The sequence below is a fragment of the Mesocricetus auratus genome, unplaced genomic scaffold (genome assembly GCF_017639785.1).
Source record: "Mesocricetus auratus isolate SY011 unplaced genomic scaffold, BCM_Maur_2.0 Super-Scaffold_100008, whole genome shotgun sequence".
Taxonomy (NCBI): Eukaryota; Metazoa; Chordata; class Mammalia; order Rodentia; family Cricetidae; genus Mesocricetus; species Mesocricetus auratus.
In genome coordinates, this window is record NW_024429192.1 from 68,394,545 (window position 1) to 68,410,374 (window position 15,830).

Consider the following 15,830-nt stretch of genomic DNA (forward strand, 5'->3'; position numbering starts at 1 on the left):
CCAGCGAACCATCGACATTTCAGAAATACCATCAAGTGAGTCTACTCGCAAGATTTAACCAAGATCTGGATAAAGTAGCAGAAATTTCCTTGTTGTTCTCCACAAAGTCTGTAGTCGGTCCAAAGTACAAGCTCAGGGTTCTTCGAATGAAGCTGAGGTCCCTGGCCCATCCAGACAGGTGAGTCACAGGCAGGTTGGACAAGTTCCTGTAATGTCCCCTCCTCTAGTTCGTTCCTTCCTCCCTGCCTGCCTCCCTCCCTCTCTCTTCCCTCTCTCTCTCCCTCCCTCTCTTCCTTCCTTCCTTCCATTCCTTCTGAGACAAGGTCTTATGATGCCTCAAGCCTGTGGCAATTCTCCTGCCTCAGGCTTCAAAATGATGAGTTTCTTTTACTTAAAAATTTAGGGTTCTGGCTGGGCATTGGTGGCCCATGCCTTTAATCCCAGCACTTGGGAGTCATAGGCAGGTGGATTTCTATGAGTTCGAGGCCAGCCTGGTCTACAGAGAGAGTTCCAGGACAGACTCCAAAGCTACACAGAGAAACCCTGTCTCGAAAAAACAAACAAAAAATTTAGTGCTCTGTGACAGGCAATGGTGTGTTCCAGGCACATACTTTTCATCCCAGCACTTGGGAGGCAGAGGCAGGCAGATCTCTGTGAGTTCAAGGTCAGCCTGGTCTACAAAGTGAGCGCCAGAACAGCCAGGACTGTTACACAGAGAAACCCTGTCTTGAAAAACAAACAAAAAAAATTTGGTGTACTGCAAAAATATTTAGCAATAAAAGATTCTTTAAAAGGGTCTTCACTGTATCTCACAACAGGGTCTTTTAATTAATTGATTGATCAAAACATTTTTTTTTCTGGGCCTGGTAGAGCAGATCTGTATTCCTATCTGGTCTGGAGGCTGTGTGCCAGGGTCGTGATCTAAAGTTCAAGGCCTGAAGAGGCTACATGAGTTCAAGGCAAACCCAGGAAACTCACCGTAACCCGTTTCAAAACGAGAAAGAGCCAGGGTGTGGTGGCTTATATCCCAGCACTTGCAAGGTAGAGGCGGAAGAATTGAGAGTGGAATGGAAGACCTGGGTCCATTCCTAGCACCCACTTGGTGCCCCACAACCATCTATAAACTGCAGTTACAGGGAAATCTGATGCCCTCATCTGACTTCCATGGGTCCATAGCATACACGAAGGCATAACACTCATACCTATAAAATAAAATTTCTTTGAGACAGGGTTCCTCTGTGTAACAGCTCTGACTGTCCTGGAACTCCCTCTGTAGCCCATGCTGGCCTCTGCCTCCCAAGTGCTGGGATTAAAGGCATGCGCCACCACTGGGCTATCAAATAAATATTAAAATAAAAAGAGTGTATTGGAGTTGAATGAGCACCAATGCTTTCCTGAGCACGAATGCCTTCCCTAGCCGTTTGCCTGTCACGTTAGAAACAACTGCTCTACCATCCATACTGGAGGCTTGCCTGACTAGACGGGGGTATTGAGAGTTCACTGACAGGATCTTTGGTTTCTCCAGGCCTCACTTGTGTCGGTATGATCTTGTCCTTATGGAAAATGTTGAGACATTCTTCCAACCTATTCTGTGCTCAAAGTAGCGGGCATAGCTCCTGTCAGGACACACGGACGGCAGTGACACCAGGATCTCTAAGGCTACAGGCTCTTGATGCCTCACCCTACTTCGTCCCGAAGACTCCAAAAGCGTGGAAAAAAACCCAAGGTTATTTTCGGCAGTGTCCCATGGATGTCACGTCACGAAATGTCAAACGACCTGTGGTTACGAAACAGCCCTGGGAGGGGAGCCCCTAACTAGGGCAAGACAGAAATAGCTGGGCTCCCGACAGCAGAGCACTTTGTCTGGCCACATCCTGGGGCCTCGCTTGTTCGAACTGTCACCCCTGCTGCCTGTCATGTCACACCCTCAGGGCCATGGGCCAGGCATCTCGGGAATGGAGTGAAGGCTAGAGGCCTCACAGGATTTCTGTGTCCCTTGTGCCCAATCCTCCACCATCTGGCATGAAGAGGAGAAAAAGTCGGACTACCTCATGGGGAAGTGTAGGTTGGGAGGGCCAGTCTGGAAAGGGTTTGTGAAATCCCTTGAGTCACAATGTGAACATGCTTTTATTTTGATATGGCTTAGCTCTCATGTGTGGATAAGAAACCTCTCCTTTTCTTCTCTCCTGGACTATTGGCTTCGGGGTGGCAAGAAGGCTCTGGCTTCCAGACATTTCTGAAGTGATGCTGATGGCCAGAGGCTGGGATGGGTCCAGAGCCTTGAGGTCTGTACTGGGACCAGGCACTAAGTGGAAGGAAGAAGGAGAAGAAACAGGAGCAGCATCACTCATGGACCATGCAGAGCGAGAGGCTGGGGAAAAACAGGCTTGCTTTTACTGATGTTGCAAAAGCGTTAATTACAGAACAGTTTTTCTGCCCTGGGATTGAACCCACTAGGTGCAGTGAGCCCTGTTCTCAGCTCCAGACATTATTGAAAGCCATCCTTAAGAATGGTTTCTTCCCTGGATGTTGGTTAATTCATAACTATGCTGGGAAGTTCTTTAAGATGCAGAGATGCAAAATAGAAATAAATGGTGCACACCCACCAGTGCTAACCTTCTGCCACGATGCTCTAACTCGTGGGGCTCCTGCGAATGCAGAGCATAGCCCAGTTCTTGGTGATGGAACCTTTGGGAAGTCTTCTGAGGCCTCCTTGAGGAAGAAGCGACCTGCAGTCAAGAGGTCCCAGAGGGCCAGCCACAGGGAGGGTAAAAATGACAGGACAGTTAGAGGGTCCAGATGCCTGGCATGAAGGTGGCTACTACCCACCCAACAGCCATGACCACTTCGGGAAGGTATCACAGGCCCATTACACTTCTCTTCATCCTTTTCACAGAACTGCCCCAGCTGTTGTAAAGAAACGATGCCACGAGCAAATGGGTTGAAATCCACATTGTTTTAGTTTCTTTTCCTGTTGCTATGATAAAATACCCTGACAAAAACAACTTGAGGGAGAAAGGGTTTCTTTCAGCCCACAGTCCAAGGCCGCTCATCGTGGCGGGAAGTCAAGGTAGAGGACCTTGGAGGCAACTGGCCATATCTCAGCCAGTCAGGAAAGAGGGTGATGAATGTATGCGTGCTGGTGTTCAGCTCTGTTTCTTGACACATTTAAGAAATTATTGCATTTTATTAGTTTACATTGTGCATTTATGTGTGCACACAGCACATATGTGGAGGCCGGAAGACAGCTTGTGGGAGTGAGTTCTCTCCTTCCAATGTGTGGGCCCCAGGTATCTGGTCACCAGGCTGAGAGGCAAGCATATTTACCAGCTCAGCCATCTTTCTTATTTAAAAAAATTATTTTTCATTTTACATACCAACCCCAGCTCCCCCTCCCTTCCCTTTTCCAACCCCCACCTCCCCTTTTCCTACCCTCCATTCACTCCTCATAGGGGGTAAGGCCTTCCTTGGGGAGTCAGCAAAGTCTGGCATACCAAGTTGAGGTAGGACCAGTCTCCTCCCCGCTGTATCCCACCATAGGGAATGCTTCAAAAAGCAAGTTCATGCACCTGGGATAGGTCACATGGTGTCACCCATATTCAGAGGGTCTAGATCCCCCAGCTGTCAATCCATAGTCCATGAGCTCCCACTAGCTCATGTCGGCTGTCTCTGTGGTTTTCCCAACCATGCTCTTGACCCCCGCCCTTCTTCATATGATCTCCTCCCTCTCTTCTTCTGAGCTCCAGGAGCTCAGCCCAGTGCGTGGCTGTGGGTCACTGCATCTGCTTCCATCAGTTACTGGATGTAGGTTCTACAATGATAATTAGGGCAGTCACTAATCTGATTAAAGGGGAAGCTCCCTTCAAAGACCCTCTCCACTCTTGCTAGGAGTCTTAGCTGGGGTCTTGCAAGTGGATTCCTGAGAATTTCCCTAGCCCCAGATTTCTCCCTAACCCCACAAGGCTCCCTCTATCAAGATTCTCTCTCATTGCTCTTCCCCTCCATCCCTCCCCCAACAGTGTTGTTTGCTGCAGTTTCCGGCGATGAAACACGAACCACAAAACTCAACAAACCCACATGGAGTTTAATGGAAAAGGAGTGAAGGGAGGGGTGGGTGTGGTGAACCGGGAACAGAGATGGGAGGGGGAAGGGAAGAGAAAAGAGGTAAAGAGACACAGAGACAGAGGACAGAAGAGAAGAGGCAGACAGGAAAAGTCCTGTCTGCCCCAGGGGAACGGCAGGAAAGAGAAGAGAGCAGAAAGAGACGAGCAGGCAAAAATACCGTTAAGTGGGCAGGGTCTTTATTTTAAAGGGGTCCTTTGTACCTGCCTTCAGACTCCATGGAGCCCTGGGCTGACCAGGATACTGCCTGAGTGCATTCTGCCAGGTGACAGGGGCAGACCAGCATAATGCCTGAGTCCTTGTAAACATAGTCTTCTTGATCCCTCATGTCCTCATCCCCCACCCCTCCCTTTTACTCCCATCCCCTTCCTTTTACCCCCCTAACATTTTACCCAGTGCTAAAGTGGAAGCTTTGCCCCAGCCCCTGGCATCCGTATACCCAAAGAGTCTGGGATGTTCTGGTGGAAATTCCACCCACGCCCACTCCCTGTCTCCCTCCAAACCCTGCTGCATCTCAGAAAGGCCACCAACTGATGACCCCTCCCCCAGAGATGCTCAAGACCACTCCCACAGGGCATTTAAATTGCCCCAGCAGAAAACAGAAAAACTGGTTTTTTTAGTCTCGCTTTCCCATCTCCTCTCTGTGGGGTGGGGGCTGGAAGGACATCCGGGAGAGTTGTATCCATTAAATGTGACAAGCATGGGCTTTTTCTAATTCAGTTTGATTTGGTCTGAGTTGGATTGCTGCATCGGCGGAGAGGCTTATTGGGGTGTAGAAACTTTTCACCCAGGAGATCTTAACTATTTTCCCTTCCTAGGGCCCTTCATGAGTGTTCCTTTTAGGGTCCAGCCTCAGAGTCCTCCAAGGGTCCAGGCTAGGCTAGGGGCTTTCAGCAGACTGGTAGGGCTGACTAAAAAGGTCTGAAGGTGAACAAGTCAGTTCGTACACTATCATTCTCGAGGCTCTTAAAATTCTCCTCAAAAGTTCTTTTCAAAAGTTGTCCTTAGGGGGACTTTAAAAGTTCTCCTTAGGGGGGCTGGAGAGGTTGCTCAGAGGTTAAGAGTACTGGCTGTGCTCTCCAGAGGTCCTGAGTTCAATTCCCAGCAGCTACATGGTGGCTCACAACCATCTGTAATGAGATCTGGCACCCTCTTCTGATCTGCAAGCATACATGCTTGAAGAATACTGTATACACAATAAATAAATCTTTATAAAAAGAAGTTCTCTTTAGAAGTTCTTTTGGAAAATTCCCCTAGATCCCACAAGATTCCCAGTTTATATGCCCACAGACACAATTAGCAATTCTCTGGCAATAGCAAGGATACCAGACATGCGTATCTCTCAGGGTTCCCTACAGGAAGAGGAGAACAGGATGTGTGTGTGTGTGTGTGTGTGTGTGTGTGTGTGTGTGTGTGTGTGTGTAAATAAAATACGTTATATATATGAAGGGGATTTATTAGAATGGCTTATTGGCTGTGGTCCAGTTATTCCAACAATGGCCGTCTACCAACAGAAAGTCTTAGAATTCAGCAGTTGTTCAGTCCATAAGGCTGGATGCCTCAGCTGATCTTCTGTATACGACAGAAGGTCAAAGAAGTAGACAGAAATGCCAGGGAAGGAAATGGACCTGTGTGGGTGGAGTTTTCCTGTCCCCATCACCTGCTCCCAAATAACTGGCAGCCACTTCCCAAGTAACTGACTTAACATAAATTATAAATGATCAGCCAATAGTTCAGGCTTGTTACTAGCTAGTTCTCACAATTTAACCCATTTCTATTAGTCTCTTTGCTGCCCCGAGGCTTGTGGCTTTTACCCCTACCCCGTTTTGTGTGTCAGACTCATTCTCCGTCCGACAGGCAGGTCTTCCGACTCCGCCCTTCCTCACCCCATCATTCTCACTTTGGCTCTCCCGCCGAACTGCATCCTGCTCAGCTATTGGCCTGTCAGCTTGTTTATTAAACCACTCATAGTGACATCTAGTCACAGACGGGTTATCCCACAGCAGACTTGCCATTGAGAGCAAGCAAGTAAAGAAAGCAAGATTCCTCCTTTCACATTCTTAGCATAGGAGAAGATGTGGATCTTCCCATTTCAAAGAGCCAGGTTAAAAGTGGGTCTTCTCAATCTAAATGACTTACTGAGAAAGAAATCAGTCACAGGTGTGCCCGACCATTTGAGTTTTAGTTAATTCCAGATGTTGTCGAGTTGACAGTCAAGGACAGCTACCACAGTACTACACATCTTCTAGGCCTTCCTACTTGGCAAGAGTCTGCTTTGTTTAAGGGAGGGATGGCTGAACTCTGGGCGGAGGAGACCCTGTGGCGCTCCTCAGATTTCTTCTGAGCACAGTGCATGTGGCAAAGGGCTTTGATTTCAGAGGTCTTTATTGGTCCTAATTAGTATAGCCACTAGTCATCTTTCCCTTGACTCCAGAGGGCCAAAATAAGCGTGCAAATGTCAGAAATGGGCATTTCTAGCAAATTGTGAACTATTGGGACCCCCTGGTTTTAGCACAGCACTGAGCTGAGGCCCTGAGTAGCTGCTATGGGATGAATGGGTGAATTGATGAATGAATGGGGAAATGAAGGAAAGGAAGTCTGTTGTGGAGTGGAAATATGTTTCAGTGACTTTCAGGTAATGGCGATGGACAGGCGAAGGGAGCTGAAGGGGTGGCAACTCACTTCCCCAAACCTTTCTCCTCTCTGGAAACATTTGTTTTCCTGAGTCAGGGTGTTGCTATGATGCTTAGTCTGGCCTTGAACTTGGAATCTTCTTACCTCAGCCTCCCTGGTGCTGGGATTATGCAGGCGTGAGCCACCATGCCTAGCGCCAAGGAGCGCTGGGATCCATTGCTGTCTTAGCCTTTCCTCCTTTGTGTATCTGTTGACTCCCAAATCAGTGACACAATTAAATCTGAGTGTACTCTCAGCTCCTTAGTTCTCTGGCACCCACCATTCAGTCTTTGCTCTTATGTCCCCACATTAGGGAGTCCACCCAGACCCCATTTCCAGGCCCAGCACACACTGCCTCTTCCATGCTCTTGGAACACTCCCTTCTTCCACGGATGCACGCAGACTCTTGGGAGGTAGCAAGCAGAGCCCTTAGCAAGTGAAAACTGCAGAGAGCGTCCCACGTCATTGTGGGACGCCAGTCTCTTTGTCTCTTTGCGTCTTGGCTCATGGCATGAGCATCATGTTCCTCATATGCTCCCATCATCATGGGTCACCTTGCTGGAGGCACAAGGCAATGGTCTATCTGACATAGGATTGGGCCCTTTGCCCTACTTGGGTGCCGAGAGCGTGTGCCAAGAATATCTGTGGATTCAGTTCTTGCATGGCTAGTTGCTAGAGTTTTGTACTCTCACATGATTTTGACTCATGTTCCCCATTTGACACCAAGAAACACTCTGAGGTGCTTTATGTCTTTGGGCCCTTTGAAGTCCTCCCCAACATGTCAGTCATATGTGCTGTCCCTTCATGCCTCCACCGCACAGCCTGTCCCTCTTGTTCTGTCTCCACTGCTGTGGCCCTTCCTTGTTTTGTTTTGTTTTCCCACCAGGGCATTACTGTTAACTTAGAGCACTTCCACTTGCTCTGACATGTAGACACTCTCAGATGAGAATGGAATCTTTCCCCTCCCCCTCCCTGTTTTCCAAGACAGCTTCTCATTGTAAACCCAGGCCGCCTGCACAGTGTCCGGCCTGCCTCAGCTTCCCAAGGGCTGGCCTTACAGACATACACCACCATGTCTGGCTAGTGGGATCATTCCTATTAAATGCTTCCAGGCCTCTCCTGCCACCTATAATTTATCGAAGCGCTAATGCCGCAACCTGTCTTCCAGCACTCTCCAAGATGTCTATTCTCATTCATTTCTCACAAGCTCCGGGGCTCCCTGAAGGCTGTCTTATCTAGGGACAGCTCACTGGCTCTTCTGTCTACTTGCTCATCCTGGAGAGCAAACCCACACCTCACCTCTTTCAGAACCCACACAATTGAGAGCCACACTAGTTTTGGGTATCTGAATCAGGGGTTTCTTTTGGGGGATGTCATTCTCGATACCCTCCTATGCTGCCCCTTTCTGGATTTTTCTGTAGTATTTAAGGATGACTGAGCTCTGGGTCCTCCCCAAGGGTGGGAATCAATCACGTGACCACCACATCCAGCAACACAGACTCTTTCTAAGAATCAGATATGCTCACTCCTGACCAAGGACCATAACACTGAGTTTTTTTCATCCATTAAGACACATACTGAGCTGGGCGTTGGTGGCATATGCCTTTAATCCCAGCACTCCCGAGACAGAGGCAGGCGGATCTCTGTGAGTTTGAGGCCAGCCTGGTTTACAGAACGAGTTCCAGGACAGCCTCCAAAATAATACAGAGAAACTTCGTCTCGGGGGAAAAAAAAGACACATACTGAGCTGGGCTGTGGTGACTCATGTCTTTAATCCCAGCATTCGGGAGGCAGAGGCAGGCAGATCTCTGTGAGTTCGAGACTAGCCTGGTCTACAAGAGCTAGTTCCAGGACAGGCTCTAAAGCTACACAGGGAAACACTGTCTCGAAAAACCAAGAAAGAAAAAAAAAAAAGGATACATACTCAAGTGTGTTTATGAGGATTGGGGGTAGTGAGTACCCATTAGGTGCCAGTTCCACCTTTGCTGGCTACATTTGCTTTGTGTGACAGACTATGGACCAGACTGTCTGACCACCATGTTGCAAGCTGGCTGTGGCAGGCTCACAACTCACCCCTAGATCTCCCAGCTCTGAAGCAGCAGCGGCAGAGCTGAAGAAGCTCAGTGCAGAGATGGTACAGGAGCACACAGACTAGCAGGCAGCACAGTCCCTGGAGGGGGCGGGGTCTTCAGCGCAGCGGGGCGGTGCTTTGAGCAGACCACGCCCTCGTCAGTCGACGAACGCGCTCCGCCCGCCCAGTCGGCGCACCGGGAAGGGCTCAGCGCCGGCACGCGGGGAGCGCGCTCTCCGTCCCGGCCGCGGCATGCGCGCGCTGCTCGGCCTGCTCCTGGTATTCGGCGGCTGCACCTTCGCGCTGTACTTGCTGTCCACGCGGCTGCCCGTGGGGCCGAGGCTGGCATCGGCCGAGGAGCCCCAAGGCCGGTGAGTGCGAGGGCGTGGGGCGGCGGCTGGGGCGGAGGTCGGAGAGTTGGCGGTGATGCGCTGGGGCTTCTCTGCTTGCGCGGTCGCCTTCCAGTCGCAGCCATCTCGGCCGCCGTGGCTCTCCTTCCTCAACCAACCCACTTTACCACACCAGCGCATCTTGAGAGGTGCAGCCCGGACTTCGGGTTACGAGGCTATGATCCGGTCTGTCCTCTTCCTGCCTGCCTGTCCCCCATGATACTCGAGCGAGTCAGGAGGTGGCAGTAGATTTGCCGGGCGGACGCGTTTCCCGGTTGCTGCGTGAAGTGTGCCTGGCGCGTAGTCGCATTATCAAGAGGCGAGTGGCAGGACAGCTGTTTTCTGTAACCATTGTCTTTTACCGGATGTCAGAGGTACTCGGGAGAACTAGAAGGGGTTGCTCATAGTTTATCTCTGCTGGAGTAAAGAGCTGTTGAGATGGCAGAGGCAGGGTAGTCTTTGTACTGTGACCCTTGGACGGGATTCACACTGCTCCAGGTCTAGAGCAGGGTGAAAGGGGAGGGTTGGCTTCAAGCCTGCTATTATCAAGAAAGCTGTATTTATGATGCGAGATATACTTCTTCGGGGAATCATTTTAAATGCTGAAACTGTTGTTTTGCCTAGTACATCTGGGGTAACACGGTGTCTAAATAGTTCTGGGCTTGCTGGGGAGGGGTCTCCTTGAAAGGAAGGTAATTTTGGATGTTCAACACTTGCCTGGAAATGAATATAGTTACTTCTTTGGAGTAGGTAAAAAAGAGTCTGGGGATTCCGACCAGTGCTGGAGGTCATGCTCAGCGTGAAGGAGGTTGTGGGCTTCCATCTTACACCCCCTGAATAAGTGAAGAGGGAATTCAGTGGCCATCCAGCACCAGACCCATTTAGGCCAGGAAAACGAGGTTCATGAACACTCCAAGGTCACACAACTGGAGCGTTGCAGAGTAGGGATGCCAGCCCAGGTGTCTTGCTCCCAAGCCAGGGCTCTCCTGTCTGCCTCTGTTGTCTTATACTGGGTCCTGTCATCTGGAGTTCATCCCAGATGGCCAGATTACATGTTTATAGACTTGCTCTAGAAAGACGACACATCGAGAGTGACTTTCTTAGGCACCAGGCTTCTCCGGCATCCATGTTTCCGTCTGATTTTCCAATCCCTAGGTCACTGTGGTTCCCCTCAGATCTGGCCGAGCTGCGGGAGCTCTCCGAGGTCCTTCGAGAGTACCGGAAGGAGCACCAGGGTTATGTGTTCCTGCTCTTCTGCAGTGCCTACCTCTACAAACAGGGCTTTGCCATCCCTGGCTCCAGTTTCCTGGTCAGTGTCCTGCCCTCTTTCCAGCTGGCTTCCTTTCTGTAAAGTGTGGCCACCCCCTCGGACGCCCCTTTAGTTGTGTGGTAGGATGAAATGAAACATGAATGCAGGGAGGCTGGCCCGAGTGGGCATTCAGTACTTAGTGATTCTCCAGGCTTCCTATTGTCCTGATTCCTTCATTCCTTCTCCTCCCCAGCACCGTTTCCTACTCCAGGTTCAGCTTAAATCTACCCAGGCAGACCGGGGGGGGGGGGGTCTGGAAACGGGGAGAAGAACAAGCATTTCTGTGAGAGGGAGTTGGATGCTGGCAGTCAGGGCCGAGTCCTTTGGTTGATCCTGGACTGACTTCCCCCTTGAATTGATCCTGCTTCAGGGCAGGACCAGTTGCTCCTGGGTGCTCTATAGCCTAGGTTGGTAAGGGCTGCACACCCAGAATCAGGGAGCATTTTAATCCTGCTTGGTGGGATCTTGGTTGTGAGACTGTCTCCCTCACGGGATGGGGTAGCACAAGACAGAGGGTGTGGGGAGGGCCACTTAGGACTCACGGCCAAGCATGTGTCACATGTATCACGTGTGTCAAGCCACAGCCTCACTGCCAGGGCCCCTCTCGCTCTTTGCTTGCCTTTGATCCCTCGTTTGTGTGTTCACTTGTCCATGCTTTCTAGAAGGTTTATTCATGTGTACATGTGTGTCTGGGGGTAGGTGTACAGGTGGTGGTCAGGGCTGGAGTCCCAGGCACTTGTCAGCCACCTAGTGTGGGTGCTGGGACCCGAACACTGGTCCCTCCAGGACAGCAGGAAGCACTCTTAGGGGCCGAGCCATCTGTTCAGTTCATGGTTGAGATGAGGTCTCACTCTTGGCACAGACTGGTCTGGAACTCACATGCTAGGCCAGGCTGGCCTTGAATTCAATCCTCCTGCCTCAGCCTCCCAAGTGCTGGGATAATGGGTGTGTTGTGTCCATCTGTCGTCCCCCCCCATCTCTCCCCTCCCCATCGTGTCCCCTCCCCCCTCCCATGCTCTGAGGCAGGATGCTATTCACCAGCCAAACTGCACTTGTGAAGTTTTAATTAACTTTTCCATCTGTGTGAAGCCAGACTTTAAAGGTCAATTGGGACTGTGGCCAACACGGAAGCCCAGTGTGAGCTTGCTAATCAGATGGAAAACAAAGAAGGTATCTTACATGGATTACTGGAGGTACATTCATGCTCTGCACAATAGTGAAAATGCTTCACCTCCCCTCTTTGGTGCCCCTCGCCACAGGCAGGTCACGTGGGCACCTAATCTCCTGTTCCACCTGTCAGTGCCCACTGAGCCTAGGCCTTGTCTTTGTATGGGTGAGGAGCCCAAGGCTCTGTTTCTAGTTCCGTGTTTTCATTTTCCTCTTTAAAGTGGGCCTTGGGTTTTGGCCATGGAAACCACTGGAAGTGAGGGAGGCAGTGCACAGACTCCAGGCAGCGGCTACATGTTCTCATGGCTGAGGGCTGGCTTTCTTTGCAGAATGTCCTGGCTGGGGCCTTGTTTGGGCCATGGCTGGGACTTTTGCTGTGCTGTGTGCTGACGTCAGTGGGCGCCACATGCTGCTACCTGCTTTCCAGTGTTTTCGGCAAACAGCTGCTGGTCTCCTACTTCCCTGACAAAGTGGCCCTGCTGCAGAGGAAGGTAAGGTGGAGGGTGGGGCGCGCCCGAGCTCCAGGTCCCTGAGCATCAGCTGACGATCTGAGAGGAGCGAGGAGCAGGGCTTTCCCACCATGCTCCTTCACCCTACCTGGGAGCTGGGAATGTTCATTGGATGTCTTTCAGAAGCACAGACCTGTGATCAAATCCCAGTCCCAGCTCTTGTCATTACTTGCTCTGTGGCTTTGAGTTAGGCTTCTGACCCCTCAGATTTTCAGCTGTTTAGTGATTTTGTGCATATATGTGTGTTGGGGTGTGTGTGTGTGTGTGTGTGAGCACTGTGGAAGGCAGACTCTTCCTCTGAGTGTGGGGCTCACTGATTTGGCTAGACTGGTTGGCCAGCAAGCCTTGTCCCTGCTCCCAGCTCCCAGCATTGGCATCCCAGGCCTGTGCCACGGTCCCAGGCTGCTTTTTGTTTTTTTGGCATGGGTACTGTCGATCAAATGCAGATCGTTATGCTGACAGGGAAGGCATTTTACTGTCTGAGCAATCTTCCCCAGCCCAGTTTTTGTTTTTATTGGGACTAGCCTCAAACTCGTGGAAGTCCTCCTGTCTCAGCCTCCTGAGTTCCTGAGTGCTAGGATTATAAGTGTGAGCCACCATGTCCAGCTGGCACTTGTATTTTCAAAATGGGGGAAATCTTCCCCAGTGTCAGGGAGGAGTTGGGAAGGAGCTGTCTGCCCAGCTTCGGAGTGAGCTGGAGAGCCGTTCTGCTCCTGACGGTGGGCTCTCTCTGCAGGTGGAGGAGAACAGAAGCAGCCTGTTCTTTTTCCTGCTGTTTCTCAGACTCTTCCCCATGACACCAAACTGGTTCTTGAACCTCTCGGCCCCGATTCTGAACATCCCCATCGTGCAGTTTTTCTTCTCAGTGCTGATCGGTAAGATGGGGGAGGGGCTGGTGGAGGCTGCCCTCCCTCCGTCACTTGCCACTGGCATGTGGGTGCCTGCCGGCAGCATCTTCAGGCCTGCCCCTTGAAGCAGTCTACGCTGATGCTTGAACATGAAACCCATACAGTACTTTTGGGACAACTAAGGATTGTTCATGCTATGTCCACATTTAGGCTTCCTGTGTGCCCAGCAGGTGCTGAGCACTGGGATTGAAAAGAATCATCTCTGTAGACCACATGACTTGGCTCCAAGAAGTCTTAGCAGGCTTGCTGGCGTAGAGCAAAGACTTCCTTTCTGGCACCTTTCACCAAGGTGCCTTAGGCAGGACTGGCATCAGGGAGCTCCCATCTTCTGAGAATGGCATGGCCATGCTTTGCCTCAGGAAATTGCATAACTAGGTTAGACCTGTGGTTAGGAGCGAGTTAAGGCGATCACATCCCACCCATCTGTAGTGTTACCTTCTCTCTGCAGTAAGCCACCTCCCCCACCTTAAACCAGGGGGGGATGCTCAGGCCTTTCTTAGGTGTGTGGGGATGACACTCAGGGGCTTACGTGAGTTAACGGATGTGCAGTGGGCAGGTGCTATTAATAGGAATGTCTGAGAGAAATGGGAGGAGGCTGGCCACAGCCGTTTTTACAGCAACTTGCTGAGGGCCCCAGTGCCTCAGCTAACGGAGGTTAAAAGCACGTCATTACCAGGTGACAGCAGTGCAGACAGACTCTGGAGACAGAGTTCCTTCCTGAGGACCAACTGTGTGACCTTGAAAGGTCTGATCATTATCTCCCGTGTTCTTCACTGAAGTGAGGTTTATCAGGGTCCCAGCCCATCAGAAACCCAGGAGGGGGTTTTGTCTTATTTGTTTGTGATATGGCTGTGTTCAAGGCTGGCTTCAAACTTTCAGTTTTTTTCCTCAGCCTTCCAAGTGCTAGGATTATAGGCATCCACTACACTTGGCTTATGATTTCTTTTTGAGAGCGGGTCTTGCTGTTGAGCTCTGGTGGCTCTCAATTTGCTATGTAAACCAAGAAGTCTTGAAACTCACAGAGATCCATCTGTTTCTGCCTCCTGAGTGCTGGTACTAAAGGTGTGCACCATTATGTCTGACTTAGCTGTTTTGTTTTTTCCTTAAACATTACAGGGTTCTTGGTTGTTGTTGTTTTTGAGACCAAGCTCAGCATATAGTCCAGGCTCACCTTGAATTTGTTGCTATTTTCCTGCCTCAGCCTCCTGATTACTGAAATTATAAGCATGTGCCACCAAGCCTGACTCTAAGGAGTTGTTTTTTTTATGCCATCTGCTGTCTAGCTACCAGACAGACTCAGGAGTCCAGAGCCTTGCTGACTTCTTAGAGTGCAGACCATTACAAAGTTGTACTTTGAAGAAACTTGTTCGTTGGGTTTTGAAACACTTTAACACACACTGAAAATTTCATGTCACCTTTCCTATCTCTGGTTTGGCTCTTGGGTCCCACCTTCAGCAGGTGCACGGACTCCAGCATTTCTCAGTGCACTCAGAGTAGTTATCTTTTTCTGCGTGAGTAGTAAATTTTCCTCATTGTAATGTATATATATTTGTGTGGCCCATCTTAAGGCCTTTTGTTGGATAAGGCCCGTGTGTATAGGAAGTGCAGGGAGAAAAGGAAGGGATAGAACATTAGGGGTTAAGAGTTGGACAGACAGCTGGAGTCACTGTTTGGTTCCCTGGCCATCATCTACTGCTGTTTCTACCCCCTCTCCCCATTAATGGACCATCTCCACTTTCCTTTTTCCAGGTTTGATCCCATACAATTTCATCTGTGTGCAGACAGGCTCCATCCTCTCCACACTCACTTCTCTGGATGCTCTCTTCTCCTGGGAGACTGTCTTGAAGCTGCTGGCCATTGCCCTGGTTGCTTTGGTTCCTGGAGCCCTCATCAAGAAATTTAGCAGGAAGCACCTGGCGCTGAGTGACACAAGCAACACTAGTCGTCTAGATGGCAGGAAGGATGCGTGATACAGGTTCCATGTTTACACAGCCCTGGACTCTGCTGCTGATCTGTGTGACAGGCCTTTTACTGTCCTCACTGTGTTTTAACTCCCTCAAAGAGTGATCTGAGCGGCAGTTTAGTGTGCTCAGAGGCCGATTAGAAGGCACTGTTTGAGGGTCCAGTCCTGTTCAGGGTTCTGTGAAATGGACTGCTTTCTAGAAAATATTGTTCTGGTTCTATCCAACGGCAGAGGGCTCAATCTGTCCGGCTTGCCCCTTGCCACTCCCTGAGATGTCCTGGGAGAAGATGCTGGTGGCCTTTTAGACAGGCTGTGTGACAGGTACTCTGGTTAAGTCCCTGTGGCTATCACACCAGACAGGATTCTAGTCCCTGCTAGTCTCTTGAAGAGTGTCTTCTCTACCTTTTTGCTGATGATCTACCTCTCTGTAAGCCAAGGGACACAAGGGACACAAGACTTACACACACAGCTTGAGTGCAATGTTTCCTGTAATACCCCTGTTCACACGCTGATATTTCTATGTCTAAGCTCCTCGTGTTGTATGTCTTGAGAGTTAAGTTGAATGAAACATAATTAAACATGAATGTTTAATTGCATGTTTTGAATGTGTTCTGAGGAAATCATACCCCCACTCCACTCCTTGTCCCAAGGCTCTGCCATGAATCCAGTGGCCATCTGTATATTTTCTGCCTGGGAATTCCTTCTACCGCCTCCTGCTG

At 50.2% G+C, this 15,830-nt stretch overlaps 2 protein-coding genes across 2 annotated transcripts in view; both read left to right on the top strand.

Annotated features, from left to right (window-relative positions):
* Nucleotides 1-2,136, top strand: part of Liph (lipase H) — a 41,506-nt gene extending 39,370 nt beyond the window's left edge. Inside the window, exons 9-10 of the mRNA XM_013114608.3 lie at nucleotides 5-178; nucleotides 1,526-2,136. Coding sequence (XP_012970062.1) covers nucleotides 5-178; nucleotides 1,526-1,604 — 253 coding nt within the window. The 3' untranslated portion in view covers nucleotides 1,605-2,136. The remainder of the gene's footprint in view (nucleotides 1-4; nucleotides 179-1,525) is intronic.
* Nucleotides 2,137-9,047: 6,911 nt separating this feature from the next.
* Nucleotides 9,048-15,707, top strand: Tmem41a (transmembrane protein 41A). Its single transcript, XM_005071625.3, has 5 exons — nucleotides 9,048-9,237; nucleotides 10,411-10,564; nucleotides 12,061-12,222; nucleotides 12,977-13,115; nucleotides 14,898-15,707. Exons 1-5 carry the CDS (start codon nucleotides 9,119-9,121, stop codon nucleotides 15,116-15,118), a joined length of 795 nt encoding a protein of 264 aa, XP_005071682.1. The 5' UTR covers nucleotides 9,048-9,118; the 3' UTR covers nucleotides 15,119-15,707.
* The last annotated feature ends 123 nt before the right edge of the window (nucleotides 15,708-15,830 follow it).

Coding starts and splice junctions, on each gene's coding strand:
- Tmem41a (XM_005071625.3), top strand. CDS start 9,119: ATGCGCGCGCTGCTCGGCCTGCTCCTGGTATTCGGCGGCTGCACCTTC. Junction 12,223..12,976: donor TGGCCCTGCTGCAGAGGAAG/GTAAGGTGGAGG, acceptor CTCTCTCTGCAG/GTGGAGGAGAACAGAAGCAG. Junction 13,116..14,897: donor TTTCTTCTCAGTGCTGATCG/GTAAGATGGGGG, acceptor TCCTTTTTCCAG/GTTTGATCCCATACAATTTC.